The following is a 21,299-nucleotide window of genomic DNA, read 5'->3' as shown; positions in this document are numbered from 1 at the left end:
AAATGTTATAATACACAGTTTTGTTCATGTTGTATATTATGAGATGCACAGTGAAGTCTTGTCATAAAACCATATAATATCAGAGCAAGAGTTGGGTGTTTTGTAAGAGAGAGAGAATAAAATCATATCACAAACAATCATGAAAAAGTTTCAGAAATATTTACAACTTTTAAGTTGATGATGTCTTGCCATTCTCCTGAACCAGTAATCTTCTAGTTGGTTACATCTCTACCAAAGAGGACAGAAAAACACCATTTTTTTTTTCTGAGAAGAGGTGTTTGAGGTAGGCATATTTATGGAATGTTAAAACACCACTTTGTATTGAAATAAGGTTTGTGGATGAAGATAGAAGTATTTTTTATAAGTTTTACATTTTGTGAGTGTCAATCATCACATAAAATGATTCAAAGTTGTAGAGAGGTCTCACTTATAGCCAACATACATGTCATTACTTTTTCCAGTTCAGTCAAACTTATAAATGCATAATAACATAACATGTTTTAGTAACTAACTGTAACAAAACAAAGTCTTTCACATTATACTTATTATTGTAAAAAGGTAAAGCCTGATCTTTGGTAGTTTCTTAGAAATAAATAGAGCTTCATGTTATGCTGTATTTATAAAGGGTTGGTTATAGAAAAGAAAGAAGGGTATTGGTTAGGTGTACGAACAACACAGAAAGTTCTTTTTGTAACCAAAACTCTCAAGGCTATTAGCAAATTAGAAACAAAAGACTCGATTTTTCTCAGTGCCAATATTTTTGTACATCTTAGAGCTGTGAAAAACTCAGGCTGGTAACAGAATATCAAGTAAGAAAAAGTAGTCATCTTGATTCTTGGACTTTTCAAGAGACAAAGGTGAAACTTTCTTCCTCAAACACATGATTGTAGCAAGACCTGCATGTCAACAGTATAGCTGTCTTAGTCAATGCTAACAACTTAGTTTACTAATTTCTGAAGAAGTTTCCAAAGCGACAAATTAAAATTCAGTCTTGCCTCATTGATCATTCAAAATGAAACAGGAAAAAACAGATATATGGAATAAATCAACTTGAAATTTCGTGCTACCCTTACTCATTTTTTATATAATCTTCAGATAACTATACTGAATATTCCTTTCTAGTCAAATATTTGGGTTGAGATTACATATTGAAGAGTCTCTGTTTATATCATTTTCAGTGAGCAAAATTAAAAACGGTTAAGTGCTGGACTAAAGCAGAAGTTCCATTCATGGTGCTTTTTTGTTTCTCTCTCTCTCTCTCTCTCTCTCTCTCTCTCTCTCTCTCTCTCTCTCTCTCTCTGTGTGTGTGTGTGTGTGTGTGTATGTGTGTGTGTGTGTGTGTGTGTGTGTATGTGTGTGTGTGTGTGTGTCTGAGGTTCAAACCTATACAAGGGTATGATGTGTGTCAGTGCACACAGGATAGAGGCTCACATTGAGTCTCTTCTTTGATAACTTTCCACCTTATTTGGTCTCTCCCTCATTTTTTTTCATGCTACCATACTGACTTATGAAGGTGCTGGGAATCTAAATTCAAGTCTCCACTGCTAGTGCAGTGGGCAGTTTCTCTCTAGAGCCATCTCTCTAGCTCACGATTCACAATGCCCTAGTAAAGGGCATGCATTAAAGGCACCAGGACCTCTGCGCGTATGTTATGACTGTCAGCTTGGTGTTTCTGTGAGATTCTTAAATGATAGGAACAGGAATATAGCTGACTCTTTTGCCTGCTCTTGCGACTCTTTCCCTCCTATTGGGTTGCCTTGTCCAGCCTCCATATGGGGACTTTCACCTTGTCTTATTGTATCTTGTTTTGTTCTGTTTGCCTGTTGTCTCCTGGAGGTCTGGTCTTTTCCGAAGAGGAGATACAGGGGCAGTGGATCAAGGGGAGAAGGGAGGTAAGGGGAGCCAGGAGGAGCGGAGGGAGGGGAACTGTACTTCGGATGTATTGTGTCAGAGAAAAATCTATTTTCAATTAGAAAAAGAGAAAGGAATAGCAATACAGGAAGGCACTGTTCACAGGTGAATCATGTTATAGATTGACAAGGCATTTTGTTAGTATCTAAGGACACAAACAAGAATAAGAAATAGTCACCAGGGCTTTCAATCACTACTGAAATGCACACAGACATTCTGGAAAAGCACTTCAAAAATGTATTGATCTAAAACAAAATAAAATCGCTATGACAAGAAAAAACTATAATTCATAATAAATAGAATATTTTAGTCTTACAAAGAAATTGACTTATGTTTTGGGCCTTAGGCAATGAATATTAGTTTATGTTATTCCCAATATTGAAATAACTCAGTTTCTACCATGAATGCTAACTTAGCATTCTATCCCATTCATTGTGCTTGGTACAAAAAGATTTGTGTATGTGAGGCAATACCTATTGCCCTACATCTGCACACATTCCTCAAGGGGAGAACTCACAATTGCCGGGGATGATAACTAAATTTCCCTAAGTACATGAACAAATACAAAAATCTGCCTTGTTGACTTATTTACTTTTATTATCCAGAAATGCTAATACAGTACTTCTCTTGGTTACCTTCTATATTTAGTACCTTGCATTTTAGTTCTGTAACTGTAATATACATAGGAAGAATCTTTGAAGACTGACTCAAAAATTCATTTTAAAGGCAGAAGAAGGCAAAGAATTATGAGCTTCAGGCCAGCCTTGTCTGATGTACAGTATCTGCCTGGAAACATGAAGAGACAGTCCGAGGTCATATCCAGCCCAGCAGGAAATAGTATCTTTCTCCAGGGTCTTAAGTGAGGAGGATACGGGCAAGAAGATGAAAATGTCTCATGCATTGGTCACGCCAGCTCCAAAGGCTGGCTAAAACAACACTGACATTATTATAATCATGGAAGTTGTAAGCAACTAAAAAAGTTGAGTTCCGTCAGATGGAGTTAATATGTAAACCAGATGTAAAGTATGGATTTACATCTGCTAGGGGGCTAATATCTAAAATATATAAAGAACTAACACTCTAGATATAAAGAAAACAATCCTATTATAAAATGGCATACAGATAATTTTTAGAAGAGAAAACTCAAATTGTTGAGAAATATTTACAGAAATATTTAACATGCTTAAGGAAAACATTAGAGAAATGCAAATTAAAACTACTTTGAGATTTAATCTTCCACCTCAAGAATGGTTATTATCACTAAAACAAGTGTCAGCTCATGTAATGAGATGTGGAGCATCTATTGGTGGAACTGAAACTTGTGCAGCCACTGCAGAAATCACTCTGTTGGTTCTTCAGGAAACTGGAAATAGATTTACTTCAATATCCCGCTATGCCACTCTTGGGCATATACTCAAAAGATGTGTCATCCTACGACAGAGACATTTGCTTCCTTGTTTATTGGAAACAACCTAGGCCTTCTTCAACAGAAGAATAGATAAAATATTCTCCATGTATTCAAAAATAAAACCTTGAAAATTTCAAGTAAATGGATGGAAGTAGAAAAAAAGATCATCCTGAGTGAGGAAATCCAGATTCATAAAGAAAAATATGGTTTGTATTTGCTTTTATTGGGATATTAGAGGTTAAGTCAATGATAAGCAAGCTACAATTCATAGAACCACAGAAGTTATGTATAGAGTAATGCAATAAGGGAGGGGCAAATAGATCTCATTAGGAAAAGGAAATAGAATAGATAGCTAGGGATGAGTGAGGGGGCATGTAACACAGGTATCAAATGGGGAGAGTTAGATGAGAGAGGGAGCACAATGAAAGGCTGCTAAAATAAGGGGCTATCAGAGGGTTGCTATGGAAACCTAAGGCAGAGTAGAATCTCCTTAAAATATATATCTCTATGAAGGATATATAACTGAAGTTACCAAATAGTGGGGAGACACAGCCCCAATTGGCTACTTCTTGTTGCTCAATGAAGCTTCCAGTTTTAGGAATGGGTAACATCTAATTGAACTATTGGCCAAAAGAGTTCAATTGGAATACTCAAACAATCCAGGCTATTGCCAAGACTGTAGGTTGCTCTCCACAAACTAACTGTGACTCCCCACTGCTGAAGACAACACCTATCCAACTCGTTGAATGTGGAGAATTTGAACTGATTCTCTCATAGAGCTTTTACCCCCACATGCTAGCATTTTAGGTTCAGTAAGGTACTCCTCAGGCTATCAAAAGAGAAATGTAAACATCATGCCAGCCACAAACCCTTTAATCTACAATGGTGTCCTGACTACAAGATATGCTAGGACAATGGTGGCACAAATCTTGTGGGGTTAACAAACCAATATTTGATTTTACTCAAATCACATTCCATGAGGAGCAACCCTTACCCAGCACTGCTTGGGTGACCAAGAACCTGAGATTAGATAGCCCAGTATCTTACAGTAAAACCAAATACTACTGTTAACAAAAAAATAAAGTAAAATGATTCTTAATGACATTCTGCTATACTCATATATCAGTGCCTTGCTCATCCAGCACCAGAGAAGTTTCTTCCTGCAACAGATGGGAACCAATGTGGACACCCACAGCCAATATTACCCAGAGAGTGAGACACCTTGGAACATTCAGCCCTTAAAATCCTTCCCCTCAGGGCTCAGGGTTTCTTGCAGAACAGGAAACAAAAAGAGTGTAAGAACCAGAGGAGATGAAAGACAACATTGAAATAAGACCTTCTGTGGGCACATATGAACCCTCAGAGGCAGAGGCAGCACATCCAGCCTGCACATTTCTGCACCAGATGTTTTATGTATACGTATGGCTTCTGTGAGTGGGCAAATGAGTAGGTCGCCATTTCCTGTGTCTTCTCTTGAACTCTTTCCTTCTCCTAGTTTGTTTTGTACAATTTTTGGTGTATTCTTCTGTTTTATCATACTATACTATACTACACTACACTACACTATACCATACTATACAGTTATATTATTATCTCTTAGTAGATGTATGCTTTTAATTGAAAGACTAAAATGGAATGGATATGGATAGGAGGGGAGGTGGGAAAAACTAATTGGAAAATTATGTAGGGGAAAATATTCAGAATATATTATGTGAGAAAAATATTTTTTCATTAAAGGGAAAAAAAGAGTATGAATATTTGCCTGGATGCATGTGTGTGTACCACCTGTGGACCATGAGCTGGGGAGATGGATCAGAAGTCAAGAGCATTTATTGCTCTTGCAGAGGCCTGGGTTCAGTTCCCAGTACTTTCATGAAAACTCACAGCCCACAACTCTAGTCCCAGCATCTCAGACACCCTCTTCTGCCTTCCAGAGGCCCCTCAGTCATACATGCACACACAGATGTAGGAAGTCACACACTTTTTAAAAAAATGTCTTTTTAAAAAAGAACAAAGGAAAGAAGGAGCAGCGAGGGAATGATGATTGCCAAGAATGGCCCACTCTCTGCTCAAGATCTGAGTTTCACACAAAAACAGTCAAGGTTGCTTTTATTTTATTTTTATTTTATCCTAGCTGGAATTGTGTGTGTGTCTTTGACTGAATACTCCTTCCACATTCTGAGTCCATAGATATTTAGTCTCAATCCTTAGGAAGCTGCTCAGATGTTGTCTGTATACCTTTGCTGGTGTCACATTATGAAAGCATCCTTCCAGTAGAGTTCTATAAGCATCTGTGCGTTCCTCCTTAGATAATGATGAAAACTTATTTTTATTTATCAGTTATTATTTATTTTTATTGGATTATTTGTTTCTGTGTGTGCGTGCATGTGCTCGTGTGTGTAGGATCAAGTGGTCACAAAGTCTGTAAGGTCACAGGACAACTTTCTGGAGACTGTAGGTTCTTTCCTTTCACCACATGGACCCTGGGGATGGGAATCATGTTACTGCATTTGCTGGTAAGCTCCTTCACCAGTGGAGACATCCTGCTGGCCATGAATGCTGCCTTGTGAAGTGTGTCACATTTACAAAGAGAACCAGTACCTCATGGTTTTCACCGGGTTGTTTCAGGATAGATATGTTCCAAGCTATGAAAAGATGTTTACACATGTGCACAAACGATCAACACTGCATCCTTCCTGACACTTCCTGCCCCCACCTGGGGCAGCTGTTTGTCTTGCTTCCACTCTGTCCACACCCCACCCTTTGCTCTACATAGTCAATGTTTCTGCCAGGAGGGAGCCAGTCTCTCACATCCATTCTTACATAAGCCCTGTATCGTATAGGCGTTGTGCTTTAGATATATAGAGAAAAATCCGTTTGCATGCAAACCTTCTCTTGCTGGCTTTTTACACTTTCCTCCTTATTTCATGGGGGAATGCTCTCTTCTGGTGTAGGAGTTTCTTCTGTTTGTGTATTGCTTTCATTGGATAATGAATAAAGAAACTGCTTTGGCCTAGTTGATAGAACAGAACTTATGTAGGTGGAGTAGACAGAACTGAGTGCCGGGAAGAAGGGCAGAGTGGCAGATGCCATGGATCTCCTTCTTGGGACAGACGCTGGTTAGAATCTTGCAGGTAAGCCACAGTCACATGGCGATATACAGATTAATAGAAATGGATTAAATTAAGATGTAAGAATTAGCCAATAAGAAGTTAGAGCTAATGGGCCAGGCAGTGTTTAAATGAATACAGTTTCTGTGTGATTATTTCTGGAGTGAGCTAGCCGGGCATCTGGAACAGAACAAAAGGACCCGCTCTCCACGCAACACTCTACCTTCCCATACCTACAGTAGTTGTGCAGTGGAGTGCAACCAGAAGTGTGCCGAAATGCATAATTAATAGCAATATGTATAGCAAAACTAAGAAATCCTGTGTTAGGATAAAATAGTTTTAACAATTTCATGAGCCTTTTTATTATACATTAAAGTTTATATGCCTTATTTCTTCTTTTTTTAAAGTACCCTCAAATATCTGGATACTATGAAATTTCAAATAAACTATGACTATTATCTCTATATGTCTATTAAATATCTAATTTCTTCTCCAGGGTAGTGCCCTCTAGACCAAACTTTAAAGGTTGTACTACTCTGATCAGGTCAGCTGGTTAAGACTATGTTGGCATTCATTGTCATTGTTAGAAAGTCATGGGCCTAGGGTCTGAGTACTGTCTTTACCAGCCACTCCTAGGGAATGTGGACATCACATTTCCATGGCTCTTTTTTTCTTGTGTGCAAAAAACTGTGGCATGGTGCTTAATAAATGCTAGTATGACCACTTATAGTGGAATGTGGATGTGCAAATAGTATCTATCCTTTATGTTCAAAAATATCTACCTTAAAACTGAACATGTACTGGGTAGAAGTGCATTGGTTATAATGTGGTTGTCAAACATGTAGTCCTGATGTTTCTACAGCAGTCTTTGATATATTATTATCCATTCGCCTACTCTACCCTATAGGTTCATCTTTTTAATACACAAAATTTATTGTGTATCTCAGTAAAGTTAAGATTTCATAATATCTCTTCTTTGCTAATTAAATCACATTCACAGCATCAACACGCTGATGAGCCCTACAGGTGGTGCATTCTGCCATCAAGCATGAAATACTTAAGGCTTCTGGAAAATGTCAGGCGTGTCCAACCTCTAGATCTTCTTTACTGCTTTTTGTTGTTTAGTTTACTCCAGTGGGGAAAAAAAAGTCACATTATGTAAATTGTCCAGACTCTTTATTGGTCAATATTGTGCATTTTCCTGCTTTCTCATTGCTACTTTGGACATCTTGACAAATATAATTTTTTTATCAGACTCACTGTCATTTCTAATTGTCATGCTCCTATATTCTACAGATTCACTTTACAGCACCACTTCATAGCCATTGAAACAGATATTATTTTAACTACTCCACTACGTAGTCCTACGCCAAAGACAATCACTTGTTTATATTTTCAATCTAGGTCATGGAGGTATTTCTAGCCAACTGCCTATGACCAATGAAGTCATGGGACCTAGAGGAGAACCTACTTTTTATATGCCCTTATACAGTAAACTTTCTAACTTCTCTCCAAATACTTCCCTTTATACCACAGGGAAGTATAGCTCCTAACATTCATCAATGAAGCTCCTTTTACCGCATATGGAGACAATTTCAGAAAGCATCGAATGGTTAGAATGCAGAGAACAATTGACCATAGGCTGTACAGCTTCAGCTGATACACCTACAACACAACCCTTACACCTAAGGCTCAGACAAATCACAAAAGAGGGGACAGAAATGTTGTGAGAGTCAGAGGACTAGAATGTTTGCTCAGAGGCTGAGTCTTCCACATAAGACAGACAAGCTGCATCTACTATGGTAGACTATACACAATTTGAAAATAACCGTACCAATTGACATATCAACATGGATGAAGAGCACCCACAAGGCCCCATCACTAGAGGGAAAGCTACAGTCAATTAATGACCACTGACAGGAAGAATTAATTAGTCTTCCCTAGGTGAGAATAAACTTAGTTGGCTATACACTACCATGTGGTCAGCCCTAAAACCATAAACATACAAGCAACACTAAATGGGCAGAATTCAGGAGGAGGTATAATTCCTTGACCCATTCTCCAAAGATAAAAGGGACCTCTAACAGGGGAGGCATTGTACTAACGCAGGCTTTGGGATCAATGTGCAATACTTATTATCAGTCTCAGTGACGACAGTGATGAGGATAAGGATGATAAAGGTTACCAATGACTCCCTGTCAATTAAAAAATTGATTAGGTACGATTAATTCATCGTTAAGTCTTGTTTGCATGGAACCATGCAAGCCATATTGTATGTGACTGTTTAAAACGGACTCTTGTCATATAGTTAGTGGGAATGAGCTGTCATTGAAACATGTCTCTGGTATTTCTAAAAAAAAATCAATTGATCATGATGCTGATGGCTATGATACTGGAAAGAAAACAACTTCTAACTTTAAATCACTTGGCATCTTTATAGCTGAAATCCTACTCAGACATTTCTTACTAATACAATGCTAAGCTTGCAAAGACACATAAGAAATATGAGGTATATCTATTTAGAGATAAAAAAATCCAACAAAAAGATCTTCATAGCCAACATATAATCTACAATTTCAGTAATTGAAAATGTAACGTTTTAGTTTAATTCTAAAGAACATGTTAGCATACCTACTGAAAACGATGTTGAAAAGAGGAAATCACTCTTTAGCAGTTTGGGAAGACATTTCAAACTCAGATAATGACCACTAACTCAAGTGAATACAGAACTTCCTTTAACGAGAAATGGCATTTAAGTTAATGTATTTTTAAAAAGAAATAAATCCCATTACCAATTGGTTCAGAGTGAGAAGAAATTGCAAGTCACAAGTCTTTCATTAGTTTTTTTTTCTCCCAATAAAAAATACTTTCCTTTTCTTTTTTTTTTCTTTTTTGCAGGCAGTAGAAGCAGAGACAACACTGTGTATTGGAACATGTATTTTTCAAATAAGTCATAAAAATCATGATTATTAGCTCATTGGTTGTCAAAGGCCCAAACCAAAAATTTATTGATGTTAATGATGATAATCATGACAGTAAAAGTATCTAGATCACAGAAAGGCAATGGTGTCTTTTAGTGCTACAGAATAGTTTGTAATGATTAGTGGGAAAGCATGCTGATATATTGGAAGCAATATTTTGAAGGTCATTGAGCTATCAGCTTGCCTTCATGCTATTCAATTAAATACACACTAAAAGATCTGTGATTATTTATGGTAAGTATTTTGTAGTGCTTGTAGAATAGTATATTACAAATTCTGGCTGGATGTAAGAACAGAAACAGCTGATCTAATGCACCATTAAGCAAACCGCATCTTTGCTGTACATTTTTTAAGCATTAAACTAATTATGATGAGGTTTGGATTTTACTATATGCTGCATATTTAATCTTTTTAAGACCCTATCAAGTTAAATCACAAGACACAACTTGTTTATGCTATAAGCAACAGCATGCAATATTAACAAAGCACAATATCCTAGCTTAGCTTAATTAGAAAAAGTCCATGTGTTCTTAAATACATTTAGGAATATAACACCACATAGCTCTAATGTGAACTTACTACTTAATTATATTTGAAATCAATTTATATGACTTACAACCTCTTTTCCTTTTTCTGTCTCTTGGTATAGAATGTTTCTCTAATGATCTGCTTAAAATTAGCCTCTGTTGATGATCATGGGAAACAAAAAAGAGGAAGTGAGTCTTGCTGGCAGAGAGAAACACTGGCTGAGAGATTACCGATCAATTGGATTACCAGGTGGCATTCACTCACCCTATCTAGTCAATTCTCTGAACTGCACCTTACAAAGGCCCTTCCCACCAGGCTCTGTACAGGCGCCACTAGGATATTCTATGGAAAGAATCTATCATAGAGAAGAATCTATTTTAAAATTCTCTTTTCTCCTCCTTCCTTTCTCCACCTTTCTACTCCACTGTCTCTCCCTTCTCTCTTTTTTTCTCTACCCTTTCCCTTTCTCTCTATACCTCCCTCTCTCTCTTTTTCTTTTCTTTTTTTTGTCTTTTCTTCTGAGAGGATCTATACTGGGCAGACTTCCCCCAAACCTGCAATCTTTCTGTTTGTCCTTCCACAAAGCATTCTGATTACAAATGTGCACTACCACAACACAATTCTATTTCCTACACTTAACACCAAACTGAAATTAAGTAGTTTACTACTACAGAAAACATCTATGGAGCACACATGCCAACATCGACTGGGCTCTGGGAGCTTTCAGGGCTATTGACTCTCTTCTTTGTGTTTTGACTTTCAGGCTCAACGACATAGCAATCTTTAACTTTCAAAGCAAAAAGTATGATGGGATAAATCAATATCAATACTAAAAATACATTTTGATGTAAGAAGTTCATGCTTGTTGATCAGTTAACTAGGTTTCCTTCTTAGATTCACATGAGCTTAGCAGCACAGGTGATTTCTGTTTGTTTGTGGAGAGCAGAAAGGAGCCGCCTCAGAACTGAATCTCATGAGCAGATAAAAAGAGATCAAGACTATTTACCTTCACAAATCGTGACGCCATTTCCAGAGAACCCCACACCGCAGAAGCAGGCTTCCACACCATTGTGGATTTCACACTTGGCATTTGGTAGACACGGTGTCTTGGTGCAATTTTGTGTGTAGGAACAATTCAACAAAGTGGAGAAACCCACTAAACAAAATCAAACATAGACCTTATCAAAAACAAGAAACTTCCCATCCTTGTGTTAAAGATCAATGCTCTACAGTGCTCTTATTTCTTTTCATCTAGAAAGGTGTATTATGAAAAGTTCCCAATAACTCATTTAGTTAAACCTTGGAAGAAAAGTGACTAGACCTAAAGATTAAGGAGCTTATAAGTTTCAGTAAAACTAAAATATAATGGAGAATCCAGCCTTATAATAAAAACTATGAGGTCATCCAGTACAGGAAACTCAGTATCTCATGCCACTGAAGTGAAGCAGTTACTTGCAAAGGTATAGCCTGATTGCAAAGCAATTTCCCTTTTTCTTGCTTTGGGGAGTTACCTTTTCCCTCCAGAAACCAAGGTAAATTGAGTATCTGGGTTTCCACAAACTGAAATCTTTTATTTTAAAGATGTTACTTGTCATATCTACGAGAAGAAATGCATGTCCCTGCCCTTCACCCAGTGTTTTGGCAATTGTCATTCTGCTCTTTTCAGGACAAAAATGCCTTTTAGGGTATCATGTGTTAGGAGAAATGAAAACAAAACTCAGCACACTGTTCTGAGATTGGGCTCTCAGCCACAGGACACTTGCCCACCGCGACAAACAAAACTGTTTTGAGGGCTGTAGGAAACGATAAGCAAAATCATAGAGTGTTTCTTTTTATTGTCCTGTTCCAGGCCCACTTAAAAGCAAGCTTGGAACGGAACAGGGATGAATCACAAAACCATTGTTCCCAAAAAGAGTTATCTTGGATCAATGGTCCTTATCTGGTACCCAGAGAGTCTTACACAGTCATTTCTAAGTCCCAGCCCTTTATAAGACTATATGTACTTCCTAAACCTGGATTAATTTGCCTTCAAAGAAGTGATTTATTATCTCTCCCCATGCATCACCAAAACAGGATTTTAAATGAACCCAAACTCCAGGCAGGCAGTAGCTTTAAAAATGTCAGGAAGCCTCTCTCAAGCATTTGCGGTTTAGATTTCCCAAGTTTCTTGGAGGCGATCACAAGAAAGGTCAAAGTCTGAGACTTTGAGGACATTCGGGATTTCTCCAGGAAAAATAAAGAGGTAAAAGCCCCGGGTCGTAAGTAGCAAGGTCCAGAGTGAAAAGGCCAAGCAGAAAAACATCCTGTGAAAGCCGGAGTCTGTTTTCCTTGGAGACCTTGCCAGACACACTAACACTTGAACCCCAGCTAGTGAAAAGTCTCCTTCCCTGGTTCCCTGCAGGTGGGCGCTCAGCTGCCTCCCAGGCCCAGCCCATACTCACCTAGAAGCGGGAGGAGTCTCATTGGAAGCCACAGAGCTGGCAGCCGAGCTCTCAAGGCTGGAGTACGGGTCTGTCCTGTGGCTGGGCAGGCGCGGCAGGGTCCTGCTCAGTCCCCTGTGACGCACAGCTTCCTCCTGTCACTTTCCGGCCTCTTTTGTGTGAATATGTGCACAGCCCTGAGTCTGCAGGCCACGTCCGGCGCCAGGCCCCTTCACCCAAACAGCCTGGGCTCCATTCCCAGGCTGTGGCCTCAGATTCCCTAGAGGAGCACAGTGGGGCCTCTGATGCGGCTTCGTATAGAAGCGGCCTGAAAACTTGTACTCACAGATCTCTCAGACCTATTGGGAGCTCCTTCTGGGATAGTGTCCAGAAGAGAGCCTCTGAGTCCCACTGATGGCTGTTCTGAAAGGCAAAGGGGCCAAGGTGGCAAGAGGAGCCCAGGGTCTCTGAGGCACTGGGTCAGGGCTCAGTTTTCACCTGATAGGAGATTCAAGGACCCAGGAGCAAAACTGTGGTTAAAGAAAGAGTGACACGTAAAGAAACAAGTAATACTAAACGTCACGCTTTGCGGCTAAAAAATGCAGAAGCATAAAATGTTTTCTCTTTTCCAGCTAAATGTCAAGGGCAATTCACCATTGTGCCCCGACTCATCGCACCCCTGGACAAGCTGTGCATCATACCCAACTTTGTTTTAACTGTTTGTGTATGAGTCCGTTATGTCAGCGACTGTCTTTCAGGTTGGAGAATAGAAACAGAGGAGAGATAATAAGCTCCAGGGACAGCGCTTGCCTCCAAGGAAACAGCATATTCCAGACATGCAAGACCCATACAGATGTGAACTCACACAGACTGTAACAGCATGCACGAGACCTGCACCGGTTCAAACTGGACACTGGACACTAAGTCCCACGTCTAAACAAGAAGCTATTAACAAGGAAAGGGAAATCAGTTTTCTCCAGTGAAGAGTCACTAGGTATCTCGAGCAAGTTCAAGGCAGCCTCCATGACCAAGAACTGTCAACACAAAGGAGATAAATATTACTCTATGGGTTTTTTGTTTAGCATTGTTTGGGTATTTTTTTGTCTTTTAAATTATTTTGACATATATTTTAATCTTCTCTCATACATTATGCAGTTTCCCCTTCTTGCATTCCTCCCAGTACCTACCCCCCATCTCCCCTTTCTCCAGAACCACCCTCCTCTGTTTCTGTTAATTCTCATTTATTTGGGTGGGGAAGAGAGGAGAAAACTAAGTTGACTTAATTAGGGTAGGAGATGGGGAGAATCTGTGAGAAGCTCCAAGGGGGAACATGGCCATAATTTTAAATAAGAAAATAAATAGAATTACTCAAACAGAAAAAAGAAATAATTCTAGCTTAATTAAAATTAACTTGCAGACAAACTAATTTATAATAATAGAAATTAGACACATATTTGCCTGAGACTGGGGCAAGCTGGGAGACAGAAATGCGCAACGGGGAATCTTGGGATAAAGCGGAGTCACACACCTTGCTGAGTGCATGTGACTCCCAAATTCATCCAATGGTATGCTTAAAGCGGCGCGCCCTGTGGTGCGCAAGCTGAAGAAACTGTTTATGTGAAGTTCATCCCACTAGAACGAGCCGTCTTACCTTAGGAAGTAGGACACAGCTCAGATACATCCAGTGTGTCTGCTGAGGAAGACCGCCGAGAATCTACCTTTGTACAGAGCATCTTCTCATAACGAGCATCAGTGTCCTTCAGCTCCACGGATCTTACAATAATGAGACAGCTGGAAACCAGCCACTAAGGTGCCAGAGCTTACGCATGGATCACATGCCCTTTATCCTTCACAGGATTCCTGACTCTTCCTAGCTTAATTTAAGGTGAGATAAAAATAAATAAATAAATAATAAACAAATAAATAAATAAATTTGTCTCTGAGAATGATTCCACTACCTGTGAAGAAAATGAGGACCAGAATGTCATGTGCGCCACCGGGACAAACAGAATGTCATGTGACTTCCCCACGGTCCCACAGCTAGCCCACGGAGCTGGCCTGGATGACAGCTCAGGATATTTTGCTCCAAGTCCATGTTGTAGGTGATCTTTCTCTCATGTTGCTCCCCTATGAAGATTGTGTCAAGAAGGTGGAGCTGTCAGAGAATTTGGTCAGGAAGGTCAAAAGGTGATCTCAGTGCTTACATTTCATGTTAATTTATTAAAAGAATAATTTCCTTATTCTCCTTTTCTCTTTTTAAACACTGAATGTAATGAGGAATTCCACAAGTATCTGAATGAAGAAGCCCAAGGAACTTTCCAAGGCAAGGAGCAGTCTGCCCATAATTAAAGAAACAGACAGTAATCTCCTGGGGCAAGAACAGCCTGCTGGTGCTGGGGAGACATGGGTAGATGCCTCAAAGAGCTGTATGAAGCCAGAATAATCCAGCCGATTTGGTGTAGCCGTGCATGGATAGCCATGTATTCTAACCATAGCTTGCTTTGATTGCCATTGAGGCACAGGGTATGGGGGTGCTCAATATGTGGGAAAGGTTAGATTCTTTTACCCATGTCATAAAGCCAGGATGAGAACTCATTTTGGAAGGAAAAAGGGAATGATTCTGCCATCATTATTAACTAGCAGCATTCTAGTGACCTGAATCAATCTGTGTGGTCTGAGGTTTTTAGGTTAAATGAAGTTGGGTTTCAGTGTACATTTGCAAAAACTAGATTCAAAGGGCTTAAATATAGAAATTCATTATTTTATGAGAAAAATTATACACCAAGACACAGAACCTATTTGAAAAAGTCATTAATCTAAAATAATTTACTCCACCTATCTGACACACACATTTAACATTTAGATTTTCCCAAAGATAAGAGAATCTTCGCAAATGTTATTCTTGCATAAAAATTAACAAAAGCAAATTAGCGATTGAATGCTGCATAAATATGTTTTCTCGGCTTGTGCCTATTAAAAGCTGGGAGCTTATTCATACTTCGAAAATGATGTCATACAAAGGACACAGAGTGTTTAATGGTGCTTGTTGTTTTAAGATTGCTCATTGTAAGATCAGAATCATTTTAATGTGCATTGTTTGAGAAAGTCTGAATTGTGTGACAGATTAGATATGAGTTCAGTGTATGGCTCTGAATCTATTGTCTTTATAGTACTTCAGAAAGGCACTGGGACTTTTCAATAAAAATATTTTGTCAGTGAAGGAAAACTTATTTTAAAAACAGGGATTACAAAGGAATTATGTGTACACAAGTGCAGTGTCAATGAAGGCAAGAAGAGGGTGTTTGGTGATTGCTCTGTAATTGGAATTACAGTCAGTTGTGAGCTGCCTGTGGTAGGTGCTGGGAACTGAACCTTAGTCCTCGGCAAGAGCAATATGTATCTTGAATTTCTGAGCTGTCTCTCTAGCCTCATGTTGAACCTCTGAAGACATCTGTCACCTAAGACTTGACTTTGCTTGAAGTACAGCGCATGGAAAGAAGTCACTATAAGCTTCCTGTCTGTGGCTTTGGGAAAAGATTGGCACACTGATGCATTCCACTTCAAAATGCGAGGTCTTAGTGATTTTCCTTACCTCTGTCTGCAAGAGGACAGCCTTGAGGTAACCTTGAGAAGGTCAAACTGTGAGGATCTGGGCCTAATTAGCACTCCACTTCATATAGCGGACTCTGGAAAAATTGCTGATTGTCAATTGATTATATTGAATGGAAGCAACACCACCCACCCATCAGAGGACAGTGTGTGTAACACAGTGTGGTACACACTACATACCAAACATACTGTCTTGTAACATTGAACACACCTAATATAAGATATTAATATGCAGGCTATGAAGACATTGTCCAGTGCCATAGTTATCATTCCCACAAAGGCCAGTGCTAGGAACGCTATTCCCTTTGCCCATTCCTTGGTTAGAATAACATTTTTTTAATCATAAATCTTGTGGTTGGATTCTTTTCCAGGCCTGTGATTATTGCTCTAAATATTAGTTATTCTCCACCATTCATGTTTGCTAGAGTTAGTGAATTTTCATCTCCAATTTGTAAATTGAAGTAATTTATTATGACTTCACATCTTTGAAGTGATTCATTATGACTTCATATCTTCTATTTCTTTAGGCTGTTAAGTAGAACACAAGTTTCTTTGTAGAGCGTTCCAGAATTGTTCAATTAGCATCAAAGGCAGCACTAACAGGACCTGGGGTGCAATTCAGTTGGTAGAATGCTTTCCTAGTGTGCATGAGCCAGATATATTAGCCCAGGCCTCTCATCCCAGAATGCTGGGTCAGAAAAGGAGGTATGCTTGGCTACATTGTGATTCTGAGGTTAGTCTGGATAGATGATACTGTCTCAAATAGAAAACAAGACGGTGCACAAATACAAAATTCAGTCTACACTTAGCATACATACTTTAGAAAAGTGAAGCAGCAATGTGAATTATGTGTAAATGAAGACTAAGTTGATACAGTATAGTTAATATTAAAAGTTAAAAAGCTTTAGCACTGTCTCGGCTCCCACAGCATATGACAACTCCCAAGAACAGATAAAGGTCAGGCCTCCCATGTGGGGGGGGGGGGGTCAACAAAGCCTGCAACAAGGCCTTGCCCTTTCTGAGGAGTGGATAGGAGTGGGTTGGTGGGAGGTGGTGGAGGGGAAGAGAGGGTGGAGAGGAAATTGTGGTTGATCTGTGAACTGAATAAAATAAAATAGAAAAGAGAGAGAGAGAGAGAGAGAGAGAGAGAGAGAGAGAGAGAGAGAGAGAGAGAGAGAGAGAGACAGAGAGAGAGAGAGAGAGAGAGAGAGAAGGACTGAGTGACACACAGACTTGTCTGTGTAAGGTCTTTCTTCACCTGGTTTCTTGGAATGCAGTGTCAGGGCCGTTGTTCTGTAGTTATGTATCACTATTATAATTATGTAATTAGTTAATGGCCGATTGTTAGGTGCTGTGGCATATAGGGGCTGAAGCAGAAAGACCCCCTGGAGTCTTGTCTACATAGTTAGTTCCAGACTAGCCTCGTTATACTGCTGTAGCACAGCAACAAGGACAGCAGAACAGTGGCCCTCATTGATTGGCTCAATGAGTAAATGCATTTATACAACAGTGCATAGTCAAATCTGTTCAAACGCTATTTTGCGTTGGGAGAGTCGCTGGAAATGCTTGCCTCGGGTATCTTCAGTGTTCCAGACACATTTTATGGCATTGCTCCTGCAAGGGCCTGTATTTTCCCATATTCATTAAAACAACAACAACAAAAACAAAAGAATAAGCCACAGCTAAACTTAATTATTTGAATTAGGAATTCATAATTTCTAAATAGGATGTGGGAGCAAGTCTTTCCTTTTTGTCTTCTATTTAATTCAAGAACTAATAAGAGAATAAGGAAATACTGCAGTGTTCAGACCTACCTAGACACTTCAAGCACATCTCAAAATGTGTGTCCTCTGTAGGTTTTGGAGTTTTGTAAATACATTATATCAAAAATAGGGCTGGGAGATAGTTCAGCTAACCAACCTCTTGTCACTCAAGAGTGGAGGTAAATGCAAAGGAGGATCTGAAGCCCAACTGAAAATCCAGCATTGGTAGAGAAAACAAGGTTCCTAGGGCAAGAGGGCTAGGAAACTAGCCAAACTGGTGAGCTCTGATTTCAGTTAGAGATCCTGCCTCAGTGTGTAAGGGGAAGAACAAGTGAGAAAGACACCCAATATCAAACTCTGCTATGCACACAGACAAGCACATATGACATCCTACACATGCAAACACACATATGCATGCATATCATACCTCCATAATATGCAGAATTATTGTCTTAATATACATTTGTACTTAAGTATCATCCAATTATGAGGTATTTAAAAGAACATTTTCAAAGCTGACTTCCTGAGTGTGAGCTAGTTTTCTAGCTGGGGATTCTCTCAGTAGAAAGGGGTCAGAACACCTGAAGATTTTCATTGTTTCATGGAAGGGAGGGGACCAAAGTTCTTTTCCAGGCTGTTTTGTGACCTTCAGAAAAATCACTCATCTTTTGAATATTCTGAGAACAGTTTTCTATTCTGCGTGACTGGCTCTCTCTTAAGATTCCACTTCTGAAGATTTATAAGCTGGCATTCAAACTTAGAAATAGAGCCTTCTGAACCAGATGTGGAGAAGGAAGGGAAGGTAGAGAGAGGTAGAGGGAGGGAGGAGGGTTAGAAGGAAGGAGAGAGAGAGAGAGAGAGAGAGAGAGAGAGAGAGAGAGAGAGAGAGATATGCTAATTATTTGCCTTTTGTCAGACTTCCAAATTGTTTCATTAATGTTTCATTAATTTATCTTCCTTTGTTTGGACCTTTTCCCTGTCATACAAATATTAAAGTGACCTCATCTTTTCAAAGGGCAGCGCTTCTAAAACAGATACCGCAGTGAGACAGCTTTCTATTTAATAGTGTTACACATTTTAGCTCTGCTTCCCACGTGTCAGAGTGCTGATTCATTCAGAGTTGATTGCTCTGGTTCATCAAATTGCTTTGAATAACATCTCAAGAGGTTACCAAATCCATCAGGAGGAATGAGTAATTTAAATAATTTCTTCAGGTTTGCAATGCATTATACATTATATTAAACTTCATCTACCTTTGGGCTTTTTCAATCGCTAGTTTATTTTATCTTCATATATTTCTTCACAATTGATCATTTATTTTAGGAAAATTAAATAATATAATTGAGTAGTAAGAGCAACTTGCATCCATTGTTTTGTGATGAACACATGGAAGATACAGTCGTGATTCAGAGAGCTGAGGAGCATCTTCTTTTTTACTTCCTATCACACTGGGAATTATCTTTTTAGACACACTCTTTCTGCTTTGTCACACACCTTTCATTTTGGCCAAGATTTAATTTTCCTTTATAACATGTTTTATTAATAGCCTTCTGGGAAGGGATATGGGCTTAAGTAGAAAGTGCCTTGAAAGTCTAGATTACATTAACTGATTTGCTTTTGTACTTTTACTTATTTTAAGTTTTTCTTATAACATCATGGTTGTTAATTTTCTCCATTTCTCACTCTATGTTATATATAATCATAAACATTATCAGCTCCATTGATTGCAAATATAATTTTAGCCATAATGAAGTGATTAGACAAATTTGAAGGTCATCATCTAATCTTTCAAAAATCCCGATTCCACACGATATTACTGGCACATCCCTCATAAATTAGCATTGTCATAAGAGACCATCATATAGTTCTATTTTACTGATATATGTCTCAGATCATTTTATGAAGCAGCTGTACCGTTTCTCTAAGATGCTTTTATAATTTATGATTTCTCATTTAATTATACGACATAATCATTATTCTAGCAACTTATTCAAGATCTTTATTTAACAACATAATATGTGGTACAATTGTTTTAAAAGTTGTCGCCCCCATTGCGTTTCCTTGCCGTTTGACTAACATACGGTGTTGTAGCCACTTCTTCACAATGATGCTATTAGGACCCAGGAAAATTTCCAAGAGCATTTCCACAAATGAACTTCTGGAAACCACAAACACAGTTGAAAACTGCATCTTTTGAAAGCAGGGCAGTGTTAAAACTGTATCTTTTCAACTGAATCTTGTTTGTGAAATGTCAGGAAAATTATTTAAGGTATAGTTAGGCAACAGTAATACATTATTTTTTTTGTGGCTAAATATGATTGATCAGGCCAGAAATGTAGAAGATAAGGATTTTTTCATTTATTTATTATTTGAGGGTTCTGTTTCTATTCTGTTCTAAGCTTTTTCATATCAGGCAAAAACTCTTAACACCGAACTTTATCCTCACTCCTGTGATTTTTTTTATGTAGATATTCAGATATTTACAAACCAGTGTATTGACAAAATGCAAATGCATTATTTTAAAACAGAAATATTTCTAACTTACATTAGTAGTTAGCTATGAATTTGTTTTATTATAAAAGACTGAAGCTAGCTATTAATTGTCCACATAATTGGCCTTTAAGTTTGAGGTTCCATGTAAGAGTGTATTTATCATTTTACCTAATTGAATTAGAAGATAATCATATAATCCGGTTATAAATAAATATTTCCTTAATCTAGGCACTTCATATTGTTTAAGAAAACTCTATAAAAACCACTCTAGTATTTTCTAATTTCTACTAAGGGAAAATTGCGGATGCTCCTATTAAAATGCTAGCATTTTCATTACTAGACAGATTTATTATTGATTTTATTTCATTATTCTTACTAGCCTATCAGTAGTAACATATCTTCTTTTGATTTTCAAACCCCTGTATTTTTTTAAGCATAAAATTTATTTTGTTGATAGTTAAGGGAAAGGACATTTGAAAAGTTTGTAAAAATGCCTTTTACTGAAGTTGTGAGTCCTTTGTTCACGGACTTCCTTTTTTTTGGAAAGCTGGAATTAATTTTATGCATCACTTTTACTGTGGGAAGTAAAGTTGATAAGGTTGATTTGTACAATGTTTAAGTGACATCTCTTGTTTACCATTTTCTGTGGTCCATTACCATAGCATTTGAGAGGCACCGTGTTATTATGGTCTTAAAGGTTGTCCTGTAAATACACTAATTTTGTTCCATTTCCTCTTGTCCTTGTCAGTAGATGGCTAAATCCCTTGTTTGTTTTGTTGTCTTCTGTTTTCTGAAGGACTTACAAGGCTGTCAAGAGTAGGGATTAATTTTGTGAATATGTCAACATAAAATCCTCACACCTAACAAACAATGCTATTTGAATTGAACGTGTTCTATACAGAGATTTTATTGAGAGATCATACACTTCATAAAAGAATCTGTTCTTAACAGAATGTCTGTAACTCCACGGCTCTGTCCAGGACTACTCAATTCAGGACAAGGGTATGTGTGGTAAAAAGAACTTGCCTGATGCAAGCTTCTTCTGCAGTGGTATCAATGTCAGCAGACTCATAGAG

The 21,299-nt window shown here is 38.4% G+C and overlaps 1 protein-coding gene across 1 annotated transcript in view; it reads right to left on the bottom strand.

Annotated features, from left to right (window-relative positions):
* Adgrl4 (adhesion G protein-coupled receptor L4) overlaps positions 1–12,507 on the bottom strand; it is a 91,261-nt gene extending 78,754 nt beyond the window's left edge. The window contains exons 1-2 of the mRNA XM_038311490.1: positions 12,380–12,507; positions 10,945–11,094 (exon numbers count right to left, since the gene is read on the bottom strand). Of these exons, the coding sequence (XP_038167418.1) occupies positions 10,945–11,094; positions 12,380–12,401 (172 nt within the window). The 5' untranslated portion in view covers positions 12,402–12,507. The remainder of the gene's footprint in view (positions 1–10,944; positions 11,095–12,379) is intronic.
* Positions 12,508–21,299: the final 8,792 nt, after the last annotated feature.

Source organism: Arvicola amphibius, chromosome 14 (genome assembly GCF_903992535.2).
Source record: "Arvicola amphibius chromosome 14, mArvAmp1.2, whole genome shotgun sequence".
In the NCBI taxonomy this organism is placed as follows: Eukaryota; Metazoa; Chordata; class Mammalia; order Rodentia; family Cricetidae; genus Arvicola; species Arvicola amphibius.
Note: the sequence above shows the minus strand (reverse complement) of the source record. Positions and strands in the feature narration are given on the sequence as shown.